The sequence below is a fragment of the Hippichthys cyanospilos genome, chromosome 3 (assembly GCF_059441005.1).
Source record: "Hippichthys cyanospilos isolate Australia breed blue-spotted pipefish chromosome 3, RoL_Hcya_1.0, whole genome shotgun sequence".
NCBI classification, from domain to species: domain Eukaryota; kingdom Metazoa; phylum Chordata; class Actinopteri; order Syngnathiformes; family Syngnathidae; genus Hippichthys; species Hippichthys cyanospilos.
Window position 1 is genome coordinate 26,295,508 of NC_142371.1, and position 25,485 is coordinate 26,320,992.

A 25,485-nucleotide genomic window follows, 5' to 3' on the forward strand; every position below is an offset into this window, starting at 1 on the left:
ATACTAATCTTAGGTCTGCTAATGTAATAATTGTTTACCTTTGGATGCTCAACTCTATAAAGTTTTCTTCCAGGGCGTCCCGTTGTCTGTAATGATTACAGAACACTACAATTCCCATTAAGTTTCAAACGATGCCATGTTTGTAGTTTTTTAACTCACTAGCATACTTTTTGGAGTCTATAATGAGACTACATTTCCCACAAAACGCCACACATCTTACCGGAAGTTTGCCGTCGTTTCCGTGGTCACCACGAGATCGGTTCGCCGCTGTTCCTGCTGCAGCAAGTCGAGCGGCGTCGAGGCACACCGGGACGATCATCACCTCCACCTTCACACATTCTTCAATACAATGAAACTATCAGCAATATTACCCTTTCTCTGTGATCGCATTATTTGCGTCATATTACTGGTAAGCGCCTTTCTCTCAGCCCTAAAAATGACACTCGGTTGATTAGAGCTAACGCGCAAGCTAACGTTAGCTGGTGGCTCCTAGCCAGTCAACCTAGCTGCTAGCCAACCGATCAGCATCTTCTGTCATTAGACGTGGCTTTTTATGTTGTAGTTGCGCTGACCAATATGTTAAACCCATCATCTACCGATGAGGCTTTATGCACGCTTTCGAGTTTCGCTCACAGTTTAACACTAACCGTTTGCGTAAACAAGCCGGTTATCATGTGTGACATTGCCTAAGGTCTTATAATTGAATTTGATTTGATGCATTGAGGTCTCATGCTGTTTGTTTAGCATGAAATATGTACAAACTTTGGGCAAAACCATGCCCGGAAAGTTTTGTTGCCGTAGGGGGTGACTATCCAAGTGTCACACAATTTTGGTGATTAAAATTGCAATACTTAAAAACTTAAGTCGTTTTGTCTGAATGGTATGTTTAACACGTAAGTGTGTACGTGGATGTGTTGTCACAATGAGGATATTTTTAACGTTTGTTGTTAAATACGGATTCCTTCGTCTGTGGGTGATGCTCGCCGGTTTGGTGAGTTCCTCTGTTGTGGCTGAATCTCATTGGCTAACAACCCGGAAATCAGCTAATGTTGTGTTACTTTGGGCCTGACCCGAGAACGGCTAGGTTTGCACAGTTTAAAAAAACGTTCTTTTACCTGGCACAATGATGGATAAAAAATACAAAATGTATTTAGTAAACAAATATTCCTTTTCGAAGGAATAATGGCTGCAGTGAATGTTAATAAATGGTTAGAAGACAAGTATTATATATATATTTTTTGCATTGTGTGCACGCAGCACTAAAAATACACAAGAAAACCAATTGACAATGTTAAATAGAATACTGTACTTTTGTCAGTCTACTAAAGATGCCTTATTTCTCATTATACAAAGGTATACTGTACAACGTAATACAAGACAAAATCTATGATTACTTTTATGAATTGCCGGTTTTCATTCTTAAACTGATTGGGGTGGATGCCCTTATAACCAGTTTTGTTGACTGAAATATAGTTTCAGTTTCAAAAGAGTTTTTGTCCTCTTCTGATCAATTTTTTTTTTTGGTATAGTTTCTCCACCCCAGTGTTTAAGATAATGTGAGTCAAATGTAAATATCAGATAAAGATAAAGCAAGTAAACATAAACTTCAATGTGTATTTTATTTGTTATGGAGTTTTTTTTCCATTTTAAAATGTCTGGCCCTGTTTAAATAACTTAGAGCCACTTAGTTTTTTTTTCTTCCAAATTCAAAATAGTAGTCGGGCCACTCTAAGCAGCAACAAGGGCATTCTTGTTTTTCCAATTACTGTTGTTGAGTCTTCATCACATATGTTTGATGATCTTAAAAGGGAAGCAGTAATATGCGCGGGGTAACCTTTTTGACACTTGTTGACTGAAAATTACATAGCAGGAGCCTCGGGTAGCAATTGTCATAGCTCACCTGGATTTTTACTTTGATCATGTTATTTTTAAATGCCATACTGAGGTCTAATTAAGAGTAGAAACCAATCTGCTCTTCCTCGTCACGACAGGCCTGACAATGGGAAAAACTCAGAGAATGATTCTTGTGTTTTTTGTGTGTGTCTAACACAATCGTTTGAGTCTGCTCTCAACTGTGGTATTTGTTTGAAACATCCGGGATCAGCAATAATCTATCCTTCTTGAGTCATGAGTACACAAACAAGCATGTAAATGTTTGCTATGTGCAAGATAATGATGACACAGATACTTGTAGATTAAGGATTGTTGGTTAACAATTATTTGTTTTTGGGTGTGTTCACACTTGACAAGTTTGGTTCCCCTATGAACTTTAGCAATTTCCCTGTTAGTGTGGTTTAGGTTTCAACCTTAGTAAACTTTGTAAAATTTGTGACCATATTTACCAAAAGCATTATTCATAGTCCAATATTATAAGTAATCTCATAATATATAATCAAAAGATGCTAATGTGATTACAAATGCAGACTAAATGTGTGTTGTTAAATACTTTGCTATTGCCCTTCACATTAGACCTCCAGTTTTCTTGCTAAATTGGTTCTCATTGTTGTGCTCTGGTTTTAATAGCTGATAATATTTCATAGGTGATGGGCCTCACTACACCTGGACATGCAGAAATCACCAGCCTGAACTCAGGCAACATTGATGACGTCTTAAGTAAGACATGACTTAAATGCTGAACTAATACTGAATTTACATTTCCGTTATTGTGTGTTCATTGATGGGTGTGTGTGTGTTTACAGATAATGCCGGTGTTTCCTTAGTAAATTTCTATGCTGACTGGTAAGAGACTTGTTTGTCCGCTCGCTATAATTCTGCAATAATATCAATTAGGGATGGCTGTTGATTGAACAATTCAAAATCGATTTGGCTCACAATTCGCCTAGATTTTCGATTCAAATAAGATTTTCATTTTGATGGAAAACATTCTTAGAAAACCACTGCTAAAACCAATCAGAATGTTTTGCTAATTTGGTACATTAGTATGAATCTGACGATTTCAGTCAGCTATCAAGCACTACAACTTTAAGTTTCTGAATTTCAGACCTTCTTAAGTTAGTGTGAATCCATTTTCTCACTGGTCCCTTCAGGTGCAGATTTAGTCAGATGCTCCATCCCATCTTTGAGGAGGCCTCTAACATCATGCGGGAAGAGTTCCCTGATACCAAGCAGGTGGTGTTTGCACGAGTTGACTGCGACCAGCATTGTGAGTGTTTACAGCTCCACTCTTTATTTTCCTACCCAATTCTTTTTGAGAAAACACAAATTTTAGTGTTGAGAAAAACCTTAAAGTTGAGCCATCACTTCTTGGTTGATATAAAATAATAATAAAATGCTTATCTGTGTGGTCTAATAGTTGGTAATTGGAATATTGAATAATAGAGCTGCAACTAATGATTATTTTTCTAATCGATTAATTGGCTACTTATTTGATTGTTAAATCAATGAATCACATTATAAAAATATTGTTTAATGTTCATGCATTTGTCTAATTACTGTAACTTGTTCTGATTGTTACTGGTTTGGTATGTAGCATTTCAGAAAATCAGCAAAAATGTTGATCATTGTTTGCAATTTTATTTTGATGGAACCGGTCAGCTTTCCTGGTGGACTATAGAAATTGGATAACATTCACTGTGGACAAGCTTTAGACAGTTTTGAATAAAAGCGGTTTGATAGTCAAAACTAATTATCAATTGGTTGTTGATTAGTTGTTGCACCTGTACTAAAAATATATTAAACTCTACACTCAGTGTTAATTTTATTTTATTTCTCATATTCTTATAGAATATCCTGGTATGCATATACTCAGAACAAGACAATAATCTTATTTTTTTTCTACCTACGTAAGTTTCTCCTCTTGGTCAGCAGTAATAATAGCCAGCTAAACAGATAGTTTCTCCTCCTAAGAAAAAAGCTAATAATGCAGATTTGCAACCCTGTTATTGTGATTAGAGAAAATGATTTATTTATAAAATCATGTAATAAAAAGTTGGAATGATCTGTAAGCTGTACTATTAAAGCCTAGTTGATTTCATACTATAGTACTGATAAAAATGTAGCAGAAAATCAGAAAAAGTGAAAGGTTTCGTTTCAAGCATTTAGAAACCAAAATGTCCTGCAATTTTGGAATGACCCATATACATTTTGACTGTTCCAATGTTTTTGATGGAGTTGAGGACGGTTTTGGGACAGCTAAAAAAAAATTGTTTGGTAGATTGTTCACAATGGTGATGGAGACATCAATCAAGAAGGTTTGTCCTACAAGCATATAGCTTGTTTTTCATAAACATGCGGCACTCTCAGCAGGCTTTCCTCACCTTGTCACTCCAGATTTTACTTTACTTTTTCACTTTAATTGGAAAGCTGGAATTGACCTATCTAACGTCTGCCATCTAAATAGACCAATGGGCCAAAATTAAATGACTGCATTACTAATATTAATATCCTTTCAAGTCAATCTTTTTAGTACTGTGCAAGTTGTTGATTAAATGCTCTAAGCAGTTCAGCACCTTTCATGTTATATGCAAGAAACCGAAAGGGCTCACACCCGCATACCCCGCATTTGATGGGTCCTAGGTTCGCAACGATGGCCGCCACACCAAAGCGCGGCGCCGACACAAACCGCCCGGCCGCAGCCTTTTGAGATAAAACAAATTAAAGAGAATTATTGATGACCCGCAAACTGTTTGAAGACTAATGACAAAACTGCTTCTTCCTGTGAAGCCTGGAGGCTTAGAGACGCCCCGCGGAGAGATTGACACCTGCCACACACGCACACGCACACATACACACAGGGAGGGAGTGTCTGCGCAGCGAATATTTACCCCCGGTGGGGGGCAACTTTCATGTGGGAGATCAGAGCTCAGAGCTGTCTGAAGGTTGTGTTTTCGGCTTTTTCACCGCCACCATCGCCGCCGCGTGCCTCACTCCTCTTCACCAATCAATTTCTTCCTCTAAACGTCGCCTTCTGCCCCCTTGTAGCCGACATAGCCCAGCGCTACCGCATCAGCAAGTACCCCACGCTGAAGCTGTTTCGCAACGGCATGATGATGAAGCGGGAGTACAGGGGTCAGAGATCGGTGACGGCCATCGCCGACTTCATTCGCCAGCAGCAGGTTGACCCTGTGAAAGAGGTCCACTCCCTGGAGGAGCTGACGACTGTAGATGTGAGCGGCATCAACACAACGTTTTCCTTAACGTTTTTATCAGTGGCCGTAGGGGTTTGGGATTTTATCGAATTTTAATCACTGCAATGTAATAGAGGGTTATTTTCAATCAATAAGGCTGCAGCGTGCAGGAAAGAAGCAACAATTCTTGCAAGTTGGTCAGTGTTTATTATAATGTAGTTTATTTATTCACATCAATTTGTTCAAGGTTACAATTGTTCTTTTGACATTCTGAAAGTCTTGTCACACAAAAAACAATGGTGATTGTATCAGATTGGTTTTAGAACAAACAAGACAAACAAGAAAATCTTAAAACAATTGAGACTTTGGCCGAAGTCCGATGAGATCAGAAGTCCCTCAGTAGGATAGGGGTTAAAAAAAAAAAACTACAAAAGGTACCTGGGATTAAATGTCTTAACACAGCCTTCTGCTCAATATTGCATTTGTGTCTGATGAATTAAGTGGCAAGATTCAGTTTTCCTCCATCGCACGGATCCATTTTATCAATCTTGGCTCAAAATGAGTCATGATTGGTTTCCTGAGAAAAAGTGATGTCATTTTCAGTTGACAGTTAGTGGCAAAATGGCTGCTCCATGAGTTATATAAAAACAAGTATATTTTGAAAAAGCATTCATATTCTTCTATAAATGCAATATGAAACAGAAGTTTGTGTTCAGCGTAGTGGAGCTGCATAAAAAATATTGTTGTAGGAACAGTTTTTGAATTGACTTCCCCTTTGAAATAAAGGATTTTTATTGCACAGTCCTAATTTTTTTTTCTGCTCCAACAGAGGAGCAAAAGGAATATCATTGGTTACTTTGAGAAGAAAGACTCCGACAACTATCGCACCTTTGAAAAAGTCTCCAACATCCTCCGAGATGACTGTGTCTTCACGGCTTCCTTCGGGTGAGTCCTTCTTCCGGCTTAGAGGCTCCGGTGATGCCCGCACAGCGTCATGAACCTCATCCTGATGTACACCTCCTTTCAGGCCTCTGTCGGAGCCGAATCGCGTCCACGGGGATAACGTCATCTACAAGCCAGTCGGGGAGAACGTCCCTGACATGGTCTACCTCGGCTCCCTTACCAACTTTGACCTGACCTACGCTTGGGCTCAGGACAAGTGTGTGCCTCTGGTCAGGGAGATCACTTTTGAAAACGGAGAGGTTTGCCCACCCTCAATCGTCATCGTCATTGGTAAGGTCTCGAGATGGATTGCGTCATTTTGGTTACTGTTTTGCAGGAGCTCACCGAAGAGGGCATCCCTTTCCTCATCTTGTTCCATCTCAAAGAAGACAACGAGAGCTTGGAAAAGTTCCAGCAGGAAGTAGCTCGTCAGCTTATCAGTGAGAAAGGTGAGTTAATCAATTTATTTCATAGATTAACTCATTCGATCCCTGAAATGTATTTTCACATTTCTCAAAATGGCTCATAATGATTAAAGTATAATTTATGAAAAAAAAAAACGAATTAGTACTTATAATTGATTGGCTGGACTCTTTAAGGATGCATAAATGGCATTATTATACACAAAAGTAGATGAATTTTCATTTTGTTGAATCAAAATAAAGGCTTCAAAATGACTAGACACGAAGTGTCATATCTCTTGGTTTCACTCAGTATTTTGAAACGGTAAAAGAGTCCAGTGGAAATCAGCCAATAGCGTTTGTGTAATGTGCTCAGGGTCCATCAACTTCCTGCACGCGGACTGCGACAAGTTCCGCCATCCTCTCTTACATATCCAGAAGACTCCTGCAGACTGTCCTGTCATCGCCATTGACTCCTTCCGGCACATGTATGTGTTCCCGGACTATAAAGACCTCGAGTAAGTACCCACCTCTTAATCTTAATTTGGATTGCCGTTTAAACTAAACCACCTATCTGGGAAATGGAGGTGCAACAATGAATCAACCGAATGACAGCTGATCAACCGTCAAACACATCATTTTGCAGTATTGCATGAGTTACAATTGTTTAATATTGTCCAATTTCTGTTGTCGCATCATTAGGTATCCCTGCACAATCTAATAAAATGAAAAAATGCTTCAGTTTTGATAAACACAAGGATACTGTTCTTGTTTACCAATTATGTTTTCACTTGTTGTTGCAGTTTACACTGGTACAGAAGTGCATGATTTAGGTGTTAATATTCTTGATATTTTATTCATTTGAATACTTTTATTTCTCCTATATTGATTGGCAACAGGGTTGCAACTAGCAATTGTTTTAATGTCCAATATTTTGTTGATTCATCACATTAAAAAAATAAAAAATAGGGCAGCATAGTGGAAGAGTCAGATTAGAGGTCGCTGGTGTGACCTTCCTCCTGCGAAGTTTGCATGTTCACCCCATGCCCACGGGGACTTCTCTCCGGGCAGTACGGCTTACTCTTACTGTGTCCTGCGTTTTCCCCGCACACTGCCTGGAGACAGCTGGGATAGGCACCAGCACAGCTGCGACCCTGTAAAGATGAGCAATTTGGAAAAGTGGAGAGGAAAGGAAAGTGGGTAGGGTGGATTGATAGAAGGAATGGTGGGTGGGGTTGGGCAGGCAGCCATAATTTTCTTCCCTGTATTCAAAAACAGCTAATTTTCTCAAAATTCAGAGGAAAGAACAGTTTTTTTGTTGTTGTTTTTTTTTTTTTTTATTTAACAAATTGACAGTACAGAATAGGAAAACAAACGTTTTTTTAAAGTCATCCGGTTACTGTTTGGTCTTTAACGTCAGATAAAAAAGTAAAAATGCGCTTGTAAATATATTACATTTTTTGTTAATGTTGGTAACATTAACAGAATGATACTGTGCTTTCATAGAGGACTAAATCAATTATTTACTGTCCGCTGGCTGAAATTTTGAAGGTTTGGACAATTTTAGGTCAGTTAACCTTTAATACCTACCATTTTAAAAGAAGATAATCTGCCACCCAATTTTTGTGTTTTATTCTGCCTGACCATGATCTTTATTTCCCCCTCATATTAATGATCAAACAAACCCGAATGTCATTTGACGTTCAGAACAAACGACGCCCTTGGTTTGGTGGCTTCCACTTTGCTGTAAATCAGTGTTGAACTCTTCTGTTGAAGCCATAGTATTGTACAGATGTCCTCAAGATTGACCTGTTTCTAATGTTGCCTTTAAAAAAATGTTGCGGTAATACATTTTTATTTTGTTTAATCGAAGACTGACCTCTATAATGGCTCCTTGGGAAAAAAATGATTAAAATGTATTTTGTTTAATTGGCGTCCGCCGAAACATGCGCACCCTTGCTATTGCAGTAATGACATCATGTCAAACCGGTGAAGCAGTCTAATGATAGCTGACCACAAATTTGACTAATGTCCCCTCAATGCTTAATGATGTCAAGGGCCGCCATTGTTCTCATCTGCCCAAATAAAGACGCTTTTATTAAACACACAGAGCGTAATCTTCTGTTGCGCACCAGCCAAAAAATGTCAGGCCCATCTTAAACGTGTCCTTTATGAATGGGCCAGGACAGCGGCGCTAATGTGACATGATTTGGCGCGGGCAATAAGTGCTAAACTAATCCATTCTAATCAAATGTGCTCTTATTTATTCTGCTGCCCCCACCCTCCCCAATCAGAGCTAGATCGCATAGACACAAGCCCCGAGGACTGACCGGGCCGGCCTGGCCTAATTGCATCACATCAGCGCTGCGTGTGGCACACAGCTTGAAATTGCATTAGCGCAGCGTATGTTGTATGTAGGCGCTAATGCTAGACACACACAAGCTCCACTGGGCCACCGGGCGCCGCCCGTGGAAGGCGACGGCCGCTCATGACCTGTCATTAATCAGACGCTTTATGGATTCGTGCGGCCCCGTGTCACCGAGGTCCCTTATTATCAGCCTTTGCAATGAGTCGGACCGGATGGGCGGAATGTGGCGTGTTGGAATTTCCCGCCCGTTCAACACCGGGTCTGTCTGCTCCCATCTTTGCAGTATTCCTGGCAAGCTGAAACAGTTCGTGTTGGACCTCCACTCCGGAAAACTGCACCGAGAGTTCCACCACGGCCCGGACCCTACGGATAGCACGCCCGGACAGGTCTGGGTATCAGACACGCCCAACACAAGCTAACGAGATCCAATACGAGATCGGTCGGTTGTGATTGGCAGGCGCGTAAGCCGACGGCGGAATCTCAGGCTCGACACAAACCTTTCGTGGAAAACAATCTTGATTTACGGAGCTTTTCCGATACGGAAAATCATCTTTTGTCTTTCTGACTCTGCGTCACATTTTGCAAAAGAGTTATTGCATTTTTTTTTCCATTTTATAATGAGCGCTGAGAATGACTTCTAAGATCAGGAAACTGCTAGCAATGGCGTAAGAAAGCTGTTGGTACGATCTATTGTGCTTCCTGCCGTGCTGCGTAACCATCTTTGGCCCTTACTCACACTGCAAGCGCAGTAGTCTTTTGTGTTTGTTTGTTATTGCTCTTAATTAGCCCTTAGAATGATTCCTGAGGAAGGAACTCGTCATAGTCTTATTAGGGAGCTCATTTCAATATTCAAAACCACATAGCTTAAGATGCTGCAGACCAGCCCCCATACCTTAGTCTTTAGCAACAATTATATTGTTAACCAATTTACTACCAATGATGGAAAAAGATGTCAAAAGAACTTGCAACTTGGTGAGTGGGCGTGGCTTGTCCTGAGAGGCGGGTCTGGCCTCAGGAATGTCTTTTTAGATAGTGCTAATGAACAATACAAAATGCTATACTGACTTGCATAGTTGGGCCTGACAGATTTCATCAACAGATAGTGGCCATTCAAACATTGGTCAAAAAAACTGAGCCAAATCGCTGATATTTGACCAATTTCTTAACTTTTCACCTTTATGTACTAAATTCATTTACAGCAGTTGTTTCCATGCAACACTCGTGTCATCATTTATTATACATAAAGCCATATTATAACCATACTGACTTCTGCATAGTAGGGTCCAAACAATTTTATTCAGAATCGTCTAACTACACCAGGGGTGTCAAACTCATTTTCATCGAGGGCCACATTGCAGTTACAGGTTCTGTCAGAGGGCCGGTATGACTTTGATAACATAAATCTTAGGTGTGTTTGTCACATTTCGAAGTAGTTTGGAAATCAGAGAGAGGTAGAGGGCAAAAAATGCTTGTTTTTTTTCCGTAATAATTTTAAAAGCTGAAGTCATCTGACAAATTTGGTATTTTAACCAGAAACTTGAATTTGAATCAGCATTTCGCGGGCCATGCGGCAGGCCGGATCTGGCCCCCGGGCCTTGAGTTTGACACCTGTGGACTACACAGTCATCTGTAAAAGTTTGCATTGGGCCTAAAAAAAATAATCTATATTGGTTGGCCTAAAAAAAAATACTTATCAGATGGGTCTTAATGATGCTACTCTGTGAAGCAATAGCAATTTTTACACAAACGGTGGAGCAACTCAGATAGACTAACACTATAATAAATGACATTTCACTATGGACAGAAAATATGAAGACTGCCCCACAAAAATGATTTTCTTTGGCCATGTGGAAAATACTCACTTGGCATTTTTGTTTGTCATCAGGATGAGATCGGGGGCAACGTGGCCAGCAACCCCCCACAGAGCTCCTTTCAAAAACTGGCGCCCAGCGAGTCTCGCTACACCATCCTCAGACGGGACCGCGACGAGCTGTGACCTGAGCCGCCTTTCCTTTCAGTCACCCTTTTTTGACTCAGTGCCACGCCTCGGGGGATCGGGTGGGGGTGGGTTCATCCGGGGTGGGGGGTGGGGGGGTCTTCGGGTCAAGACACAGGCCAGCGGGACAGAACAGCAACACTTAAGGAAAAAAGAGAAGATGAAGAACTGGAGAAGAGAGAAAAGCCCACGACACAACCATGTTGGAATAACCTATATTTTCTTAACTCGTAACATTTTATTTTGGATTTTGGGGACGGGTGGAGACTTAAGAAGTGTGTGGGCGTACGAGTAGAAGCATCAGATGTGTTTTTACTTTTTGTTGTATTTTTTTGTGGGGGGCTTGTATATAAATTGTGTTCCATGGCATTTGTTGATCTAAATTAAATGCACCGTTTATTTTTCTTTAGTTTATTCTATTCAGTCTTCACTCCACTTTATCGGGGCATTCTCCCCGCGTGTTCTTAAAAAGCACAAAACGCCATTTTTGAGGTAGCGCCAAATTTCTCGCTCCGTGCAAAATCTGAAGGATTAGAAATATGTTTGCTACTTGGTACAACTTGTTTCATGCAGGGCGGGGAACCTGAAAGTGAATTAAAAAAAAAAAACCCTGGAATAAAAACACTGAAAATGTGTAACCTCGTCGTAATATACGCTAGTTGCAAAATAACACGGAATATTTGATTCCTGGGTGAAATTTGTCAGTGAGTCTATAACCTTTACTAGTGAACGTAAATTGACCTTGAAACTTTTGAATGAACCGTTCTTCACAACAGGTGTTTTGTTCCATGAATGGACCAATACATTTCCTGCTTCGATTGCAATTGCCGCTTAGTCATCACGCCGCTGAAGTTTCCACATCGCAAGACTCAGCAAATGCATAACAATGCACGTTTTCAAACTTGATGTCCACTCAGCCGAAAGTCAAGTTGCAACAGGCGCCGGTATGAAAGTAGAAATCCTGGGGGAATTTGGAACCAGCACCAGCAAGCTGTCCAAAATGTACCCCTGAAATGTTTTGTTCAAATGAAATCGACTCGGAAAGCCCACAGTGCATTTTTGGGTCACCCAAAAGTTTTAATTTGAAAACCATATGCAGTGGACCAGTTCATATTTTTTTCTGTTTTATACCTGTTCCCCTGCTTATTCCCGCTTAGTTTTTTCATGGCAGTTAAAAAAAGCATCAATTATTCATTGCTGTTTGCATGAATAATGGGATGACTTTGGAAACATTATTGAATTTATATTGCCAAATCATATTTCTCACAAAAAAGCATGGGAAAGACTGAAATGGCCCCTAAATGGGAAAAAGGTTCCCCACTACTGATTCAGATAATCATGAGTGCTAAGAGAAACAACTCCTGTGATTTTTTTTTTTTTTTTCTCTTCAGTGGCTCAAGTGATTTTTCTTCAGAATCTTATTCTTAATGAGGGGTGGGCACCCTGCACCAAAAAGTCCCACAATTCTAGAAATCAACCTAAAATCCACTAACGCTCCTCATGAAAATGTGAGTTTTTTAAGAATTATTATTACTGGATACATTCTCAAAGGAATCAATGATAAAAAAAAAAAATGGATTGCCAAAGACTAAAATTACGACAAAGTAATTTTTGTGCTATGCCACTTGAAGCAAAATACCTCCACTGTGCTGCATCATGAAAAGATGTTCTTGATATGCCCACTGTGTTTTGTTTCCTAGGAATCCAACCCTGTTTTTGTCCATGTGGACTTCCACATGATCATGGCTGTTGTATGTCAGAAAGAGGAGCCCTCTGGAAAGATGTTTTTAATAAGTCTTCGGTACAAGTTATAGATCCTTTAAATGGATCCAAATGTGGACTTGTTAAAATTTAGGGGACTTGTTGCACAGTTTGTACTGTCCAAACCGAGACATTGGGACATAATTGTTCACAAAAGAATTGGGGGGAGTACCATCTCCAAACAAGTCGTCTCAAGAGGGGAAGAATTTGGGAAAGGGGTGATGATTAAAAGTCATTTTACAATACGTTGTGTTTTTGTGTGTTCTTTATTCATATGAAAACATAAGATATACATGGCAACATTTGTCAGGGCTGATGAACTGCAAAACAAACATGGAGCACTTCCTAAAGTCGCCTGCATGTTGGCACTTGGGTGTGTTGTCGTTGTGCTGAGGTTTCGGGTTTAAAACGCAACACCAATCCTGGAACTTTTCACTGTTCTATCGACATTGATGAGTGGATAATTTCAAAAAAAGGTTTTTTATACAGATCTTATATTGTGTAGAAGATTGTGACAAAATAGTAGGTCATACAGCAGAGAAACTCAACTCTAATAAAAGGCTGAGCAAAATATATATCAACATAATATATCAATATATCAACTCAGTATCGTTACATACGTCATAAACACAAATGGATTTGCAGATGTAGTTTAAACAGCTCACAATCTCATCAGGCGTTTTGCCTTTGACCATAAACTTGAAGCTCAGTCATCCTTGCCTGACGCGGCGTCGCGCGACGGCGCCGTCAGCTGCTTCATCTGCAGCGCCAACAGGCTTTTACGATGATTCTTTACCAAGTTGCCTCCCGCGAAGCCCAGGGCTCCGCCCCCCACGGCGGCGGCACTCGCGGTTTTGAGTCCAATCAGCAGGCCCAGTGGGCCGGCTATAGCGCCACCCAGGAGTGCGCCGGCCAAAGGCAGGAGAGCCAACTTGTAACCGACCGCCTGAACACACACACATCCCAAGATGTCACCGTTGAAATCACATTCAGATCAATAAAGTTTGAATTGGAATCAATTTTCAGACTCCAGAACAATAAATGTATCAAGCTTTAATATGCCAAGTAGGAATTACAAGGAAGGATTGACAAATACTCACACTGTATGCTTATATGGTCACACATGAGCCTCAAGCAGATAGTGAAAACACACACACAAACCAGCGTGTGTGTGCGTGTGTGTGTGTGTCTGAATGTAAAAGGGACACTTGTACTACAGCTTCAAACTGATTCCATTATCTTCCTTAGCTGGTTTTGCAGCTGCTATCATCAGAGTGGAAGGTGCTTTTTGCTGACGGCAATTAATCAACAAGCGCGCACACACACACATATACACCCGCTGTTGATTAATACCTCACTATTAAATTAATCTGGTTCAAACGTTAACCTCCCTCAACTCCACTCCCTGTGGCAGGCGATGCTAATTTTCACCTGAGCTGGGTTAAAAGCTTGCAGTTGATATGTGTGTATATATATATATATATATATATATATATATATATATATATATATATATATATATATATATATATATATATATATATATATATATATATATATATATATATATATATATATATATATATATATATACACACACACACACACACACACACACACACACACACACACAGCATATTGTATATGTGAGCATGCGTCCGCGTGTGGGTGTGCGTGTGTAATGTAATTTGAGCTGATGACAGATAAGGAGGCGTTTTAACATTAGAACATCTGTTGCCACTCTCATCTGCCTTATCTGCACACACCTTGATGTGCCAGCCCGGCAATCAGGACTTAGCATTTACCTTAGCATATGTGTCATCATGCAAAAAGTGTTAGTATTAAGGTGAGCCTACAGAACCTTTCACAAAATTGCAGCATTTTCATTTGGTAAGAGAAATTGATTGTTCTACAGCACACATGGTCAAGACGTCTGTGTTTAATCTAACCATCCACCGTCAGGGTTTCATGATGTTAATAACACGCATATACAATAAACTTCCACAACGAATTCCTAATACAAGCATGCACCGAGTAATTCATTACAAGCCTCACCTCGGACGTTGGTTCAGTCTGCTCACTTCTTTTATTGAAATATTTAATGACTTTATTAGACTTCTTTCTAAGGTTTGTTGTGAATCTCTGTTTATTCAAAACCTCAGAAGATACAGTAGCTTGTGTAACATCGTCAGTTTTATTTCTGGCTCATCTGTTGGAAAATTGTGTTACTAATGGCAACGGGCATTCGTACAAAACATTACAAAACAAAGAAATTCAACATTTTGCAAATGAGTGACTATAACACTACTTAGTAACAAATTGTTTACAGTTCCAGTGAGTGACTATAAAACTAATACTAAAATACTACAGTATTTAGTAAGAAATTGTTTACTGTTCCAATTAATTTGCTCTTAACTTGAAAAGAAAAATGAGCTGTTCCTCCCGCGGCCTTAAAATTAAATTTGCTGATACCTGCAGAAAGTGTTCACATCTCATGTACTTCCAAAAGTGCCTTCATACAGCACCAGGGGTACTGGTTACCCCCATTTGAGAAGCGCTGCTCTAATCTGCAATATTTATTGTATTGTTACTGAAAAAGTTGCATCAGCACATCCATAGTTATCTTGCTTAAAGTCTTAAAATACATATAGACATGGAAATAAATACAATGTGTTTTCACAAAACCAGGCTTACATCGCAGAGATTAGTTTTGAGTTATTGAAGAAAATACTAACTTTGGAACGAGGTCCATTTTGGGATTTCTACAAGAAATACCTCCTTAAGGTCTCAACTGTCATTTCACAGCAGCCATAAGGTTCAAATTGTAATTAAAATGTATGAAAATAAGGGATTAGTAGATGATGCGCGCCAATGAAAGACGGATGTGCCAAAACAATTTTCTCAAAATTAAGAGGTTTCAACATGGTAACATTCAAATCTCCATAACTTTGCCTATTTTTGAGCTGCCACTACAGGTTAAAATCATTTTAAGGGGAATTGCATGTATAATTATAATATATCAATATCTCGCTTTTCATTTTCAGAGACATAAGCCCCATTTTGTTGAAACACATCACGCATATATCCTCGCTACTTAGCAGATTTTGGTTGTTGAGAATGCGGTATGTAACATAACCCGTTCGCCAACATTGAACAAAAAAATGATTATATTTTGTGTCTTAACCGCTAGGCGCAAGTGAAAGGATCCAATTTCATTTTATTGGACACAAAATAAAATGAAATTGGATCATTTCACTTGCGCCTAGCGGTTAAAAAGCACGGCTTTTTCTGGAATGCCGGGTAAACTTTGCCTCCATCTTGAATGCAATCCTGCCACCAAAAACTCCCGAAATGAAGCTTAACAGTTAGAAAGGCGGCGGTGTGGGAGCCTGCGGTTGAGTGTTGAGTGTCCCCAACACGTGATTCACGCCGGCGATGGCGGGCCAAACGTTCGACATTTCGAGTGTGTCATATGTGCGAAGGCCAGTGAGGTACACTCATCCGTCCGAGCGCGTGCGCTTAAATGGCAATGAAAATTTGAAGCGGCTATTCAGAGCTCTTCTGGATGCTCCGCACACACACAGACAACCTCTCCATCCCTCTCCTCTCTCAATTTCCTTAATTGTGGCTTTCCTCCGTATTCAAGCAGATCAATAAGGACAAACGCTCTCGGAATGGCTGCGAGGCAAAGTGCCATCGATCCCTACTCACACTCACATACGCGCGCGTGTGCATTCACACATTAACACGCAGCATACACACCTTCCCCAGGCTCTTGGACCCCTCCTCCACGTTGACAGCGGCCATGTTGACGTTGTCCTCAATGCTGTCAATCTTCTCCTGCTGGGACTGAAACACGGGGGTTAGACACACACACTTGAAAATATAGACACACACGCTCTGATACCAAAAGATATGCAGACACACAGATTACTGTTAGTAATTATTTTTATGGTGCTTTTCACAGTTATTGTGATGAATATGAGGGTGTGCAGTTGGAGGTACATTTAAACGACATTTGTTAGGGTTTTGTGTGTGTGTGTGTGTCTAGCTCATGAAATATTCAGAGTGGCAGCTGTCTCTCTCCCTATGAGGGCCACATGGACACAGTGACCAAACAACAAGGAGGGCACTTTCCATCGCCCCCATCTCCCACCACACCACCACCACTTTCCATTCATAACACTTCACTTGCACAATAACACGTAAAAGCTTTCTTTCCTTTTATTTGGCCATAAGCGCTGAGTGATTCTAATTGAATATTTTAATTTGGCCCTTTCCTGTTTGTCTGCACTGGTGTCCCTATTTGGGAAGCATTTTTGCTACTTTTATTTTTCAGTGTGACCTTAACACAGCCAAACCTTTTTTGTATTCCCCAGTCTTACTAAAATTCAGTTTTGAATGACCATTTTTGTCAATGGTTTTGTAAACATAATAGAACTGCAGCTATCGAGTATTTTTGGTAACCAGATATCTTATTTCAAATTCAAATCGAATATCCAGTATTAGGACAAAAACAGAACACATGGTATTTTTTTTATCCTGTTGAAAACAATTATAAACACAGAAGACCAAATAACACATTTCCACTAAATTATGAATGACCAAACTTTGTAAATGTTTGATTTACAGGAGAACACGACGAGAGACAAATTTCTCCCCATCAATATCGGTATGTGAGAGAAATTTGTCAGCAGAAAGAGCACATTACAGTCAGTAAAGTTTGCTAAATTGTGATCAGTAGGAACGAGACTGCGAGCATCTAAGTGTGCAGAGCCATTTTCGTCAATCACGCCAGCCGAGATGGAGCACTCAAAAGCTGCTAGCTCATGGCTAATTTATGCTATCCAGACACGACTATAACAAGGACCGAGCTACTGGTAAACAATATGTAAGTGTCAATGAAATAATTAAGTCTTTTGCTAGGAGCCTCAACTGGTAATTGAATGTGATTCCAGAACAACATTAAGGTAAGTTGCGGCACCCTGCCAGGAACAACTTCAAAATAAAAGCGAATCAAGGCATTCATTTCCATACATCATTTGGTAAACGAAGGTTTATTTTGAGTTTTTCACCATGTTTCCAGCAAGATTTACCGTCATTCAGAGCATTAACAATCTTTGTGACGATTGGCTTTACATTTTCCTTCATGTGTACACTAATAAGCATTATCCGAGGAAAGCAAAAATGTCTCAAACATTTTTTTGAACTGATGTACTCGAACTACTAGGACTCGTTTCAGCCGTAACACAGCCATTGATTTCAAAGAATCAATACATCTAAAGCGTTTTGTAAGTTGTGAGTTGATACAGGCGCTTCCGGTCAAAAGTGACACTGTTAAAATGATAGAAATCAAAATCGTAACCCCAATCCACACTTTGCTTGGACCCATGGTGGCCTATTTAGCAGTCTCAATCAATAAACGGGCAAAAAATGCAACCGTAGTCCAAATAAGCCACGATGAAGGCAAAAAATGTGTTTTCTATTTATTTTTATTCCTAATATTATTATCATCATTACTTTTACACCCCATTTTCTTCTTTCACCATTTTGATCAATTCACTGTTGTTGACCGCTAAAGAGTAAGAGTAAAGTAAATGAGTTGATTTTTTTTTTTTTAATTGGATGTACTAAAAAAGGTAACTTGTCTGTTTGGTATTCTTAAAAAATATGCTAATACATAGTGGAAACACATACTGTGTCGAACAATAAAAAATGCAAAAAGATAAACAATAAACAACAAACATGCTTCTTGGAATGATCAGCATTCACTTTTTTAGTGAGGCAAACATGGTGCAGCAATTACAAAATAGAAAAAGAATCAGGATGTGAGATGAACTTGAGTATGAACTCAATTATTTGCAATGCATTGCATTTTCTAGAGCTTGCACATGTTAATGCAGGTTGGAAACAATAAAAGACATTTAGAAAAAAATAATTGGATGATAAGAAGGAGTCAAAGTCTGTTCATTCTGTTCTGTTCTTATTTCCCCTTACCTTTTACCTCACCCTATCCATGGCTTTTTGAGTTTTACAAACTAAACAAAACCATTTATTTTGATGTAATTGGAATGTCGAGGCTTTGCTCAGACAAAGTGCTTAGCATGTGAGACTGCGATGATGTAAAATCATGTTTTATGATGACACAGATGAGAGAAGATTGAAAGAAAAAAAAGCGGCAAACAGCTCACGCATGACACGGGCACAGTAATTCCACGGAGGTTGTGTACTAAAATATGACTCTCCCAGTGGCGCCATTTCCCCCGGGATACCAGAACAACATGTCTATGCTCTTTCTGTTCCTCTTCTCTCCTGTTTTGAACCATCACTACATCTTCACTCTCTCTCTCTCCGCCACTTTTAATCTCTTCTGCCTCCATCCCTGAGGATCAAGCGATAATCTGAACCGTCTGTTCTCCACCTGCTCCGATGCATCCCCATGTTACCCAAGTCCCCCGCCCGTGGACATCTCCTCCCACCTCCAAATCTTCCAACTCTCCCTTGGCTACCGCTCAAGCTTTCCCGCCCCTCTGCTGAGGCCCCTCCGAGAGTACCCCGCGGTAGTCCTTAAACTGATCTGCGATCTCAAAGGAGGCCCATCAGCAAGGCAAACAGAGCAGTGGAAAAAATTGCACATGGGCTCAACACGGGAAAAGCCAATTGTTGTTCATACTTACATGGACAAGCACAGAGAAGCTTGTCACCAAACCACTCAGCTGCCTCAGGTCCTGAAGGGGAAAAAAAAATGTCTATTTGAGGCACTGCGGGGCATGTATAAATGAGTATTGGATCGTTAGAAATACAGAAAAACTGCACAAAGTTGCAATACATTGAGTCTAAAGCTGATAGTTATGAAACAACTCATTTGAGTTGCTATTACCGTGGACCCCCGAGTTACAGCGTCACTGGCTTATGTTTTGTTCATGTTGCGATGTGGAACACTGAGTTTTTTTCGTCCCCTCTTTAAGGTATTGTCCCTGCTTTGCGACAAAAACAACTGTCATGACCCTAGGGGATTGGCTGTATTTGTGTTGTTTTGTCTCCATTTGCAGGCGTTTTTAGGTAATTGCACTTATTTTCTGTTGCCGTCAATGCCTCCATGCGAAGCGTCACTACAATGCTGGTCTGCTATTGGTCAGCATCGAGACGCTGGTCTGCAATTGGTCGGCCTCACTCATTTCAAAATGGCGGAACGGTAAAGCTTTGTTCTATTGTGAGTGGTCACTAAACCGTATTTATAGTGCATTTTACTGCTTAATTCAAACTTGAATGGGTTAGCCATGGGTCCCAAGATTGCTAGTGATGTTAAAGAGAGAAGTAAGAAGATGATTTATATGGAAACGAAGCTGGAGATAATAAAAAAATACAGAGCTAGCCTAGCCTTGGCTACCCTTTCTAGAATATGGGCATAACAAGCGCCACTCAAAGGTAAATAAATCTTTTCTATATTTTTTATTTATGATGTTTTCTGATTGTATACAAGTATATTATATATACGTAGCACTTACTATACTGTTTTGGTCCCGATTTTTAATATGTATCTTCAATTTCATACATGTTACATGTTGTATTCAGAAGCTGATGTGTGAATACCTCTGCCAGGTTGTCCCAAGACTCAGCAGCAGTCTCTTCTGAAGGGATCTCCGGCAGCTGGGTCTGAATTTGCCATCCAGAAACTGACTCCTCATTCACATTGTTGCCATCTTGATGAGGGTTGGGCCCCAGAACAGACGGTCGAACAGAGTCAGGGGACACGGAAGAAGACGTGGGCTCAAGAATGGGGTTGGAATGCAAGTGTAGGAAGTCTTGCGTGGCGACCAAGGCTCTGTCCTTGACAGGCTTGACGAGCTTTTCCAGAGCTGCAGCGTCTTCTGGACGGACACGGCTGCAGAGCTTCTCCATTTCTCTGATGTTGGCTCGCAGTTGCTGCAAAGAACCGGTTGACAAGAGGATTGGCTTTTTTTCTACATCAGTAGAAACCGGATTGAAACGTTTATACTTTAACGCGCGACAAATGCAGTTTCCACATTGGTTTTATGTAACACACTCATAAAATTGACTTACTGAACTGTTAGAATGTAAAAAATCGCTGGTCTGGATTCATAATCATAATAACCAAAGGTTCAACGAGGTCGTAATCAGACGCATACCAAAGTAAAAGAGTGGAATGAGACACAACCACTCAAGCGATCTTGGTCCGTTTTAACCTCTTACAGAGACCAACCAAACTTGACAAGTGTAAAACACCAAATTTGCCAGTAGGCTTGACTGAGTGTGAATGGTTCCTTGTCAAAACTGAATACACTCAACATACTGTATATCCTATTCGATGTGGTCATTTTGCTAGATCTCTGCACAAAAGTGGCCCATGTGTCAGTCTTATACAGCTGATTATAAACCACCTTTCATGCTAAGCCTGGGATAGGCTCTAGCTTGCCAGTGAACTAAACTGGATAGATACTTTTGAAAATGGATGGATGGATGGAAACCATCACAGACCATAAATTGCGCTGTCAAAATGGAAAGCTTTGTTAATTTCCCAGTTGCACCAGTGGTAGAGTCTCATTCCATCAATAAAAGCCATCCTCGCAGTGTTCAGCTACGGTGATAGAAAGGTTGATAGGGACGAAGCTGGTGGTAGGAGGGTGGTTCGGGGGGTCTTAATAACCCTGAGACAGGAAAACAGGATCCCTTTCATCCCGTCATGCCCTGAAGGTGACAGGAGGATTACGCTTCAGTCATTCAAACTCCAGGCTGCAGTATGACCCAGACTCAATGGAGGCCAACATGCAGCATGGAACACGTTTCGCTAATTACGAGCCATGAATAAACATGCATGTAGAAAGGAGTGCACGCGTGCATTTAACTGAAAACAGAGCGATTAACAAGGAGGCATCCAGGTCAGTTATACAACTAAATTGGGGAATTGAAGAGCTAAAGCAAATGAATTAGAAGATAATGGAATTTATTGGTGAATGGTGTTATACTACTCAAATCGTTGCAAAACATTGTTTGCCTTTATTTTGTTAAATTTTTGTATGACTTGATGACATTTTCAAGCTGTCAAGCCAGCAATAAAACAAATGACGTTACACAATTCATCTTCTGGAGTTGCTGATTAAAATAGGCCAAGACACATCACTGCAAATGTAATTCCAAAGTTTAACTCGGGAATGGATGGCACAGGCCTCTGGTCTTTTTTTTTTCCATCCCAAAACACTCTGTGCTGGTTAGTGGTATAGGGTGAAAAATATTTCTCATGAGAGGGTACATAATTGAAAAAGCGTGAGAATCACTTAGTTAAACAACTTAGACAAACATCAAAATCTAATAAAAGTGAATTAGTGTTAGACAAGTCAACAAATTTGACAAGACAATTGGTTAAAGGGGCTGTTTGTAAATAAGTGCAGTCAAGAAAATTATTAAGATTGAGAGATCCCTAACTTTTAATTCCAAACAAATTGTAAAGTGAGAAACTGTCACCAACATCAAACCATCCTTAATGGTACAGACATTCATGAAGTAACATTTTAACACTCTCATCTATCAAATACACAGTATTAAAATAAGTTAGCATTATTACAAGTTCTTAATGTGTAAAATAATAAAGAGCAAAGCACAAAGGCACTGATTTCATAAGCATTTCTAGAATTGAGAAAGCCAGTCACATTTCAAGCTATAACACTTACCTTCATGCCATCGCAAATAACAAAAAAAACAAACAAAAACCACCAAAAAGCTTTTTTTTTTTTTTTTTTTAAGAAAGTTTAACTAGGCGTTAAACCCTCCAAAATAGATGTGCTTTGAGTTTTTGTAAACATTTACACAATACTGAACTCTAATTAACGTTAGTGTTTTGAGCAACATTTTCCAAAAGATTACCGGGGAATGGGGACTATTTGGGATGCTTGAGTTCAGAGGTTCCATATATCTACACATTTAACTTTCCGTCTGTCGGTCCAGTACACTTAACACCGAGTGCACTAACCCATGAGTCAGGATTAACACCATAAAGACACAAGAAAGCACTCTACGTCCATCCCCCGGGCGCGGAGTGGTGAGAGGATTGGTGGGTGCCTATTGGCTTCCAAGCAACAGCATCCCTCTGGGATTTTCACACCCATCATGTGCCGGCACACATCCACAAAAGCATCCATTCAAGGTTGGCCATCATATTTTCTCCTTATTCTTTTTATCAATCATACATTTTGAAGTAGGGGCAGATGCAATTACAACGGAAAGTCTAAATCTGGATTCCCTAAAGGCTGTACAATTTGGAGAGTTTAACAAAATATGGATGACCACAGGCCTTCAAGGGCCCTGTGACTTTCTTGGCAACCTGCGCAGGATGTACCCTGCCTGGTACACAGTGTCAGCTGGGTTGATACTTAACTGCAGCTCATTCATGATCCAGAATAGAAAAAGCCGTTAAGATTCATAAATAAAAATGAACGGGTGAATGTGTATACAAAGTTCTCCCCAGTGGATCATAAGCCTGGTGGCCCGCCAGACTTTTCCTGCCCCCCTGCCAGGTTAAGTGCCCTCTTTTGTCCACCTTCTGGGAAATAGTAATGGCCGGCCTCCATGACCATTCCCTTCTCATGTCGATGAACAGCGAATAGGGATCCCCAAGTATTATATTAGCCAACGGGCTTGGAAAGTTTTCGGGGGGGAAATCCTGGTAATACTGTATATATCATAAACAGTATGTACAGTCCAGTTTATGTAATATTATGTCGAGACAATCATTGCGGTCTTCTAAGGGGAACTGTCATGAATGGAATGAGGCTTGTGACAAAAATGAATTTGACAACCCCATGACCAAGCCAAACTGAGCTTTTGATGAGTCGTTTTAAAAATGTGCTTGCAGTTCACACATACAAGGAGTACCACCACTAAATTCATACCATCCCCAAAACAGAAAAACTACGCAGCAAGAGTGTCGCAAGCTTGTTTGCATCAACTAAAGCAGCTAATATGAGTTGGCAGATTGTAATGAAAATATCAACACAATTTAATCGTGTAGAAAAATGCTTATAATAATAATATTTGAATGTTAATTAAATGCCTGATATATTATGTGATTTGTATGTGTAACTTAATGACAGTTTTTTAAATGTACATTTCCTAAATATAACAACATACACAATGTTGACACAAGTAGCAGCTAGTAGTAGGTAGTAGCTAGCAGTAGTTGCACCAACAATTATTTAACCAGGTAGAAACCAGATAAATATCAATATGCTACATTACTTTCAGATAAATCTGTTCATATTTTCAAATGATCAAATGAATATAATTCCTTGAAAATCAGAAGTCTACCTGTGGTGCTTTATTTTTACAAGAGGCTTCATATGTTTGTTGAAGTGTCCTAGTGACTGCAGGCGAAACGCAGTGATTACTTGGTTCATGTCAAGTAGTGGCTCACATGTCTTTTGGAATGTCAAAGGGCTGATTTCTTGAAAAATGTCATTGTGTACCTGAACTGTTCGGCTGGCATTTATGTGCTCCTGGTGAAGGCGGCCCCATTGCTGGCTTTGCTGATACTGCAAAAAAGAAGGAAATTGAATAAGAGATCTATTCTTGATGTGAATGCCAGGCTACAGTATCTGAAGTATCACCTTCAGTATGTTGTTGTGGTGTTTCTGCAGCCGCTCCAGGTCAGTTGGGAGAGCCACTTTAATGAACTTGTGAATGGGAGCCTCCAGACGCCTCAGTGTCAGCTTGGTGCCACTCTCCGCCATGGGACCTGCTGACATGACTCCACAACTGTTGGGCCTGGTCTCTGAACATGCGACACATTAGAGAGAGTAATAATCTTTGCTAGGTAAGTGCTGTAAAAAGCCACTTTTTTCTCATATTCAGTTTTAGAAAAAATATCATTGGTTTCATGAGTCTCAGCAAGGAAATCACTACTTTAATACTGTATTTTTTTATAACGTACAATGATGAGATAATTAAACAGAATATGCCATAGTTCTACTTTAATTCAATGGGCATTGCACCGCTTCTTCTAATGTGTGCATTTTGGCAACATGATAATATGGTAATATGACACAGACATAGGGATACACACTAACGATTTGATGCAAAAAAAAAAAAAAAAACAGCTTCAGTTGTGTCTGTTAATTTGAATGTCATTGTGTATTGCTCCACCATTTGTGCTCCAATATCCATGCTTAAACGGCTATTGCTAGAGGGCTGATATAATGATGCAGAAACTAACTATAATGATGTAGAAGAGTCATTCATTTATCCAAATTATGTGGCCAATATTATGGCAGTAAAATATTAAATAATCAGAGAATGTTAAGCAAAGCTATAGAAAAAGCGACATATCAATACTCATATAAAAAGCTTCATTTAAAATGATAATGCTCAACACACTACTTATTATGCAATCGACTGGAGTTTTTGACTAGTAAAGTTAAGATTTTGAAGCCACACCGGACGCTAAACAATCAAATAGAACGAGGCGGAATAGAACGCACAAAGGGCGACACTTACCAAGGAGTATAACGCTCAGGGGCAATATTTAAGTTTCCCTTTCCATTGCGTGGCAAAATAACAACAGATACAAAGAAGTGAGTTTCTGACAGCTGTTCGGTATTTGTAAACAAGTCTCACTCAAGTGCGCCGACGAAATGTGTTCGACCTCAAACATTAACGAACACTTTCTATTCCGCATGATGATTGAGTAAGGCCCACGTATAAAAGTATTGGCGATTATACCGGGGTCGTTGCATTAAAGATGTGCTTTTCTTCTTAAAATTAAAAAAAAAAAAAAACTTCTCATGGTCAAAATACAACACTGTATAAATGTGTTGTGTGAATTAAAGTAGCCCGGAGAGAAACTTTAACCACAGCTGGAGTAAAAGTAAAATTATTGTGTTAAAATACAGTACATGGTGGCATGAAAAAGTATCTGAA

The 25,485-nt window shown here is 39.9% G+C and overlaps 2 protein-coding genes across 4 annotated transcripts; one reads left to right on the forward strand and one right to left on the reverse strand.

Moving 5' to 3' along the window:
- Nucleotides 1-266: 266 nt before the first annotated feature.
- On the forward strand, nucleotides 267-12,800 carry LOC148426575 (endoplasmic reticulum resident protein 44-like). Its single transcript, XM_088409964.1, has 11 exons — nucleotides 267-409; nucleotides 2,541-2,613; nucleotides 2,700-2,739; nucleotides 3,048-3,163; nucleotides 4,942-5,126; nucleotides 5,917-6,032; nucleotides 6,115-6,289; nucleotides 6,367-6,478; nucleotides 6,807-6,948; nucleotides 9,082-9,184; nucleotides 10,684-12,800. Exons 1-11 carry the CDS (start codon nucleotides 350-352, stop codon nucleotides 10,792-10,794), a joined length of 1,233 nt encoding a protein of 410 aa, XP_088266090.1. The 5' UTR covers nucleotides 267-349; the 3' UTR covers nucleotides 10,795-12,800.
- Nucleotides 12,801-12,802: 2 nt separating this feature from the next.
- LOC148426576 (syntaxin-17-like) lies at nucleotides 12,803-25,204 on the reverse strand. Of its 3 annotated transcripts, none has more exons than XM_088409965.1 (7): nucleotides 25,063-25,204; nucleotides 24,177-24,340; nucleotides 24,036-24,101; nucleotides 20,149-20,481; nucleotides 19,233-19,283; nucleotides 16,318-16,404; nucleotides 12,803-13,501 (listed from the first exon to the last, which is right to left on the reverse strand). In XM_088409965.1, exons 2-7 carry the CDS (start codon nucleotides 24,312-24,314, stop codon nucleotides 13,262-13,264), a joined length of 915 nt encoding a protein of 304 aa, XP_088266091.1. In that variant the 5' UTR covers nucleotides 24,315-24,340; nucleotides 25,063-25,204; the 3' UTR covers nucleotides 12,803-13,261. The 3 variants fall into 3 exon arrangements, with proteins under 3 accessions (XP_088266091.1, XP_088266092.1, XP_088266093.1); XM_088409966.1 differs by having other exon boundaries at nucleotides 24,177-24,304; nucleotides 25,063-25,194; XM_088409967.1 differs by having other exon boundaries at nucleotides 24,177-24,307; nucleotides 25,063-25,182.
- Nucleotides 25,205-25,485: the final 281 nt, after the last annotated feature.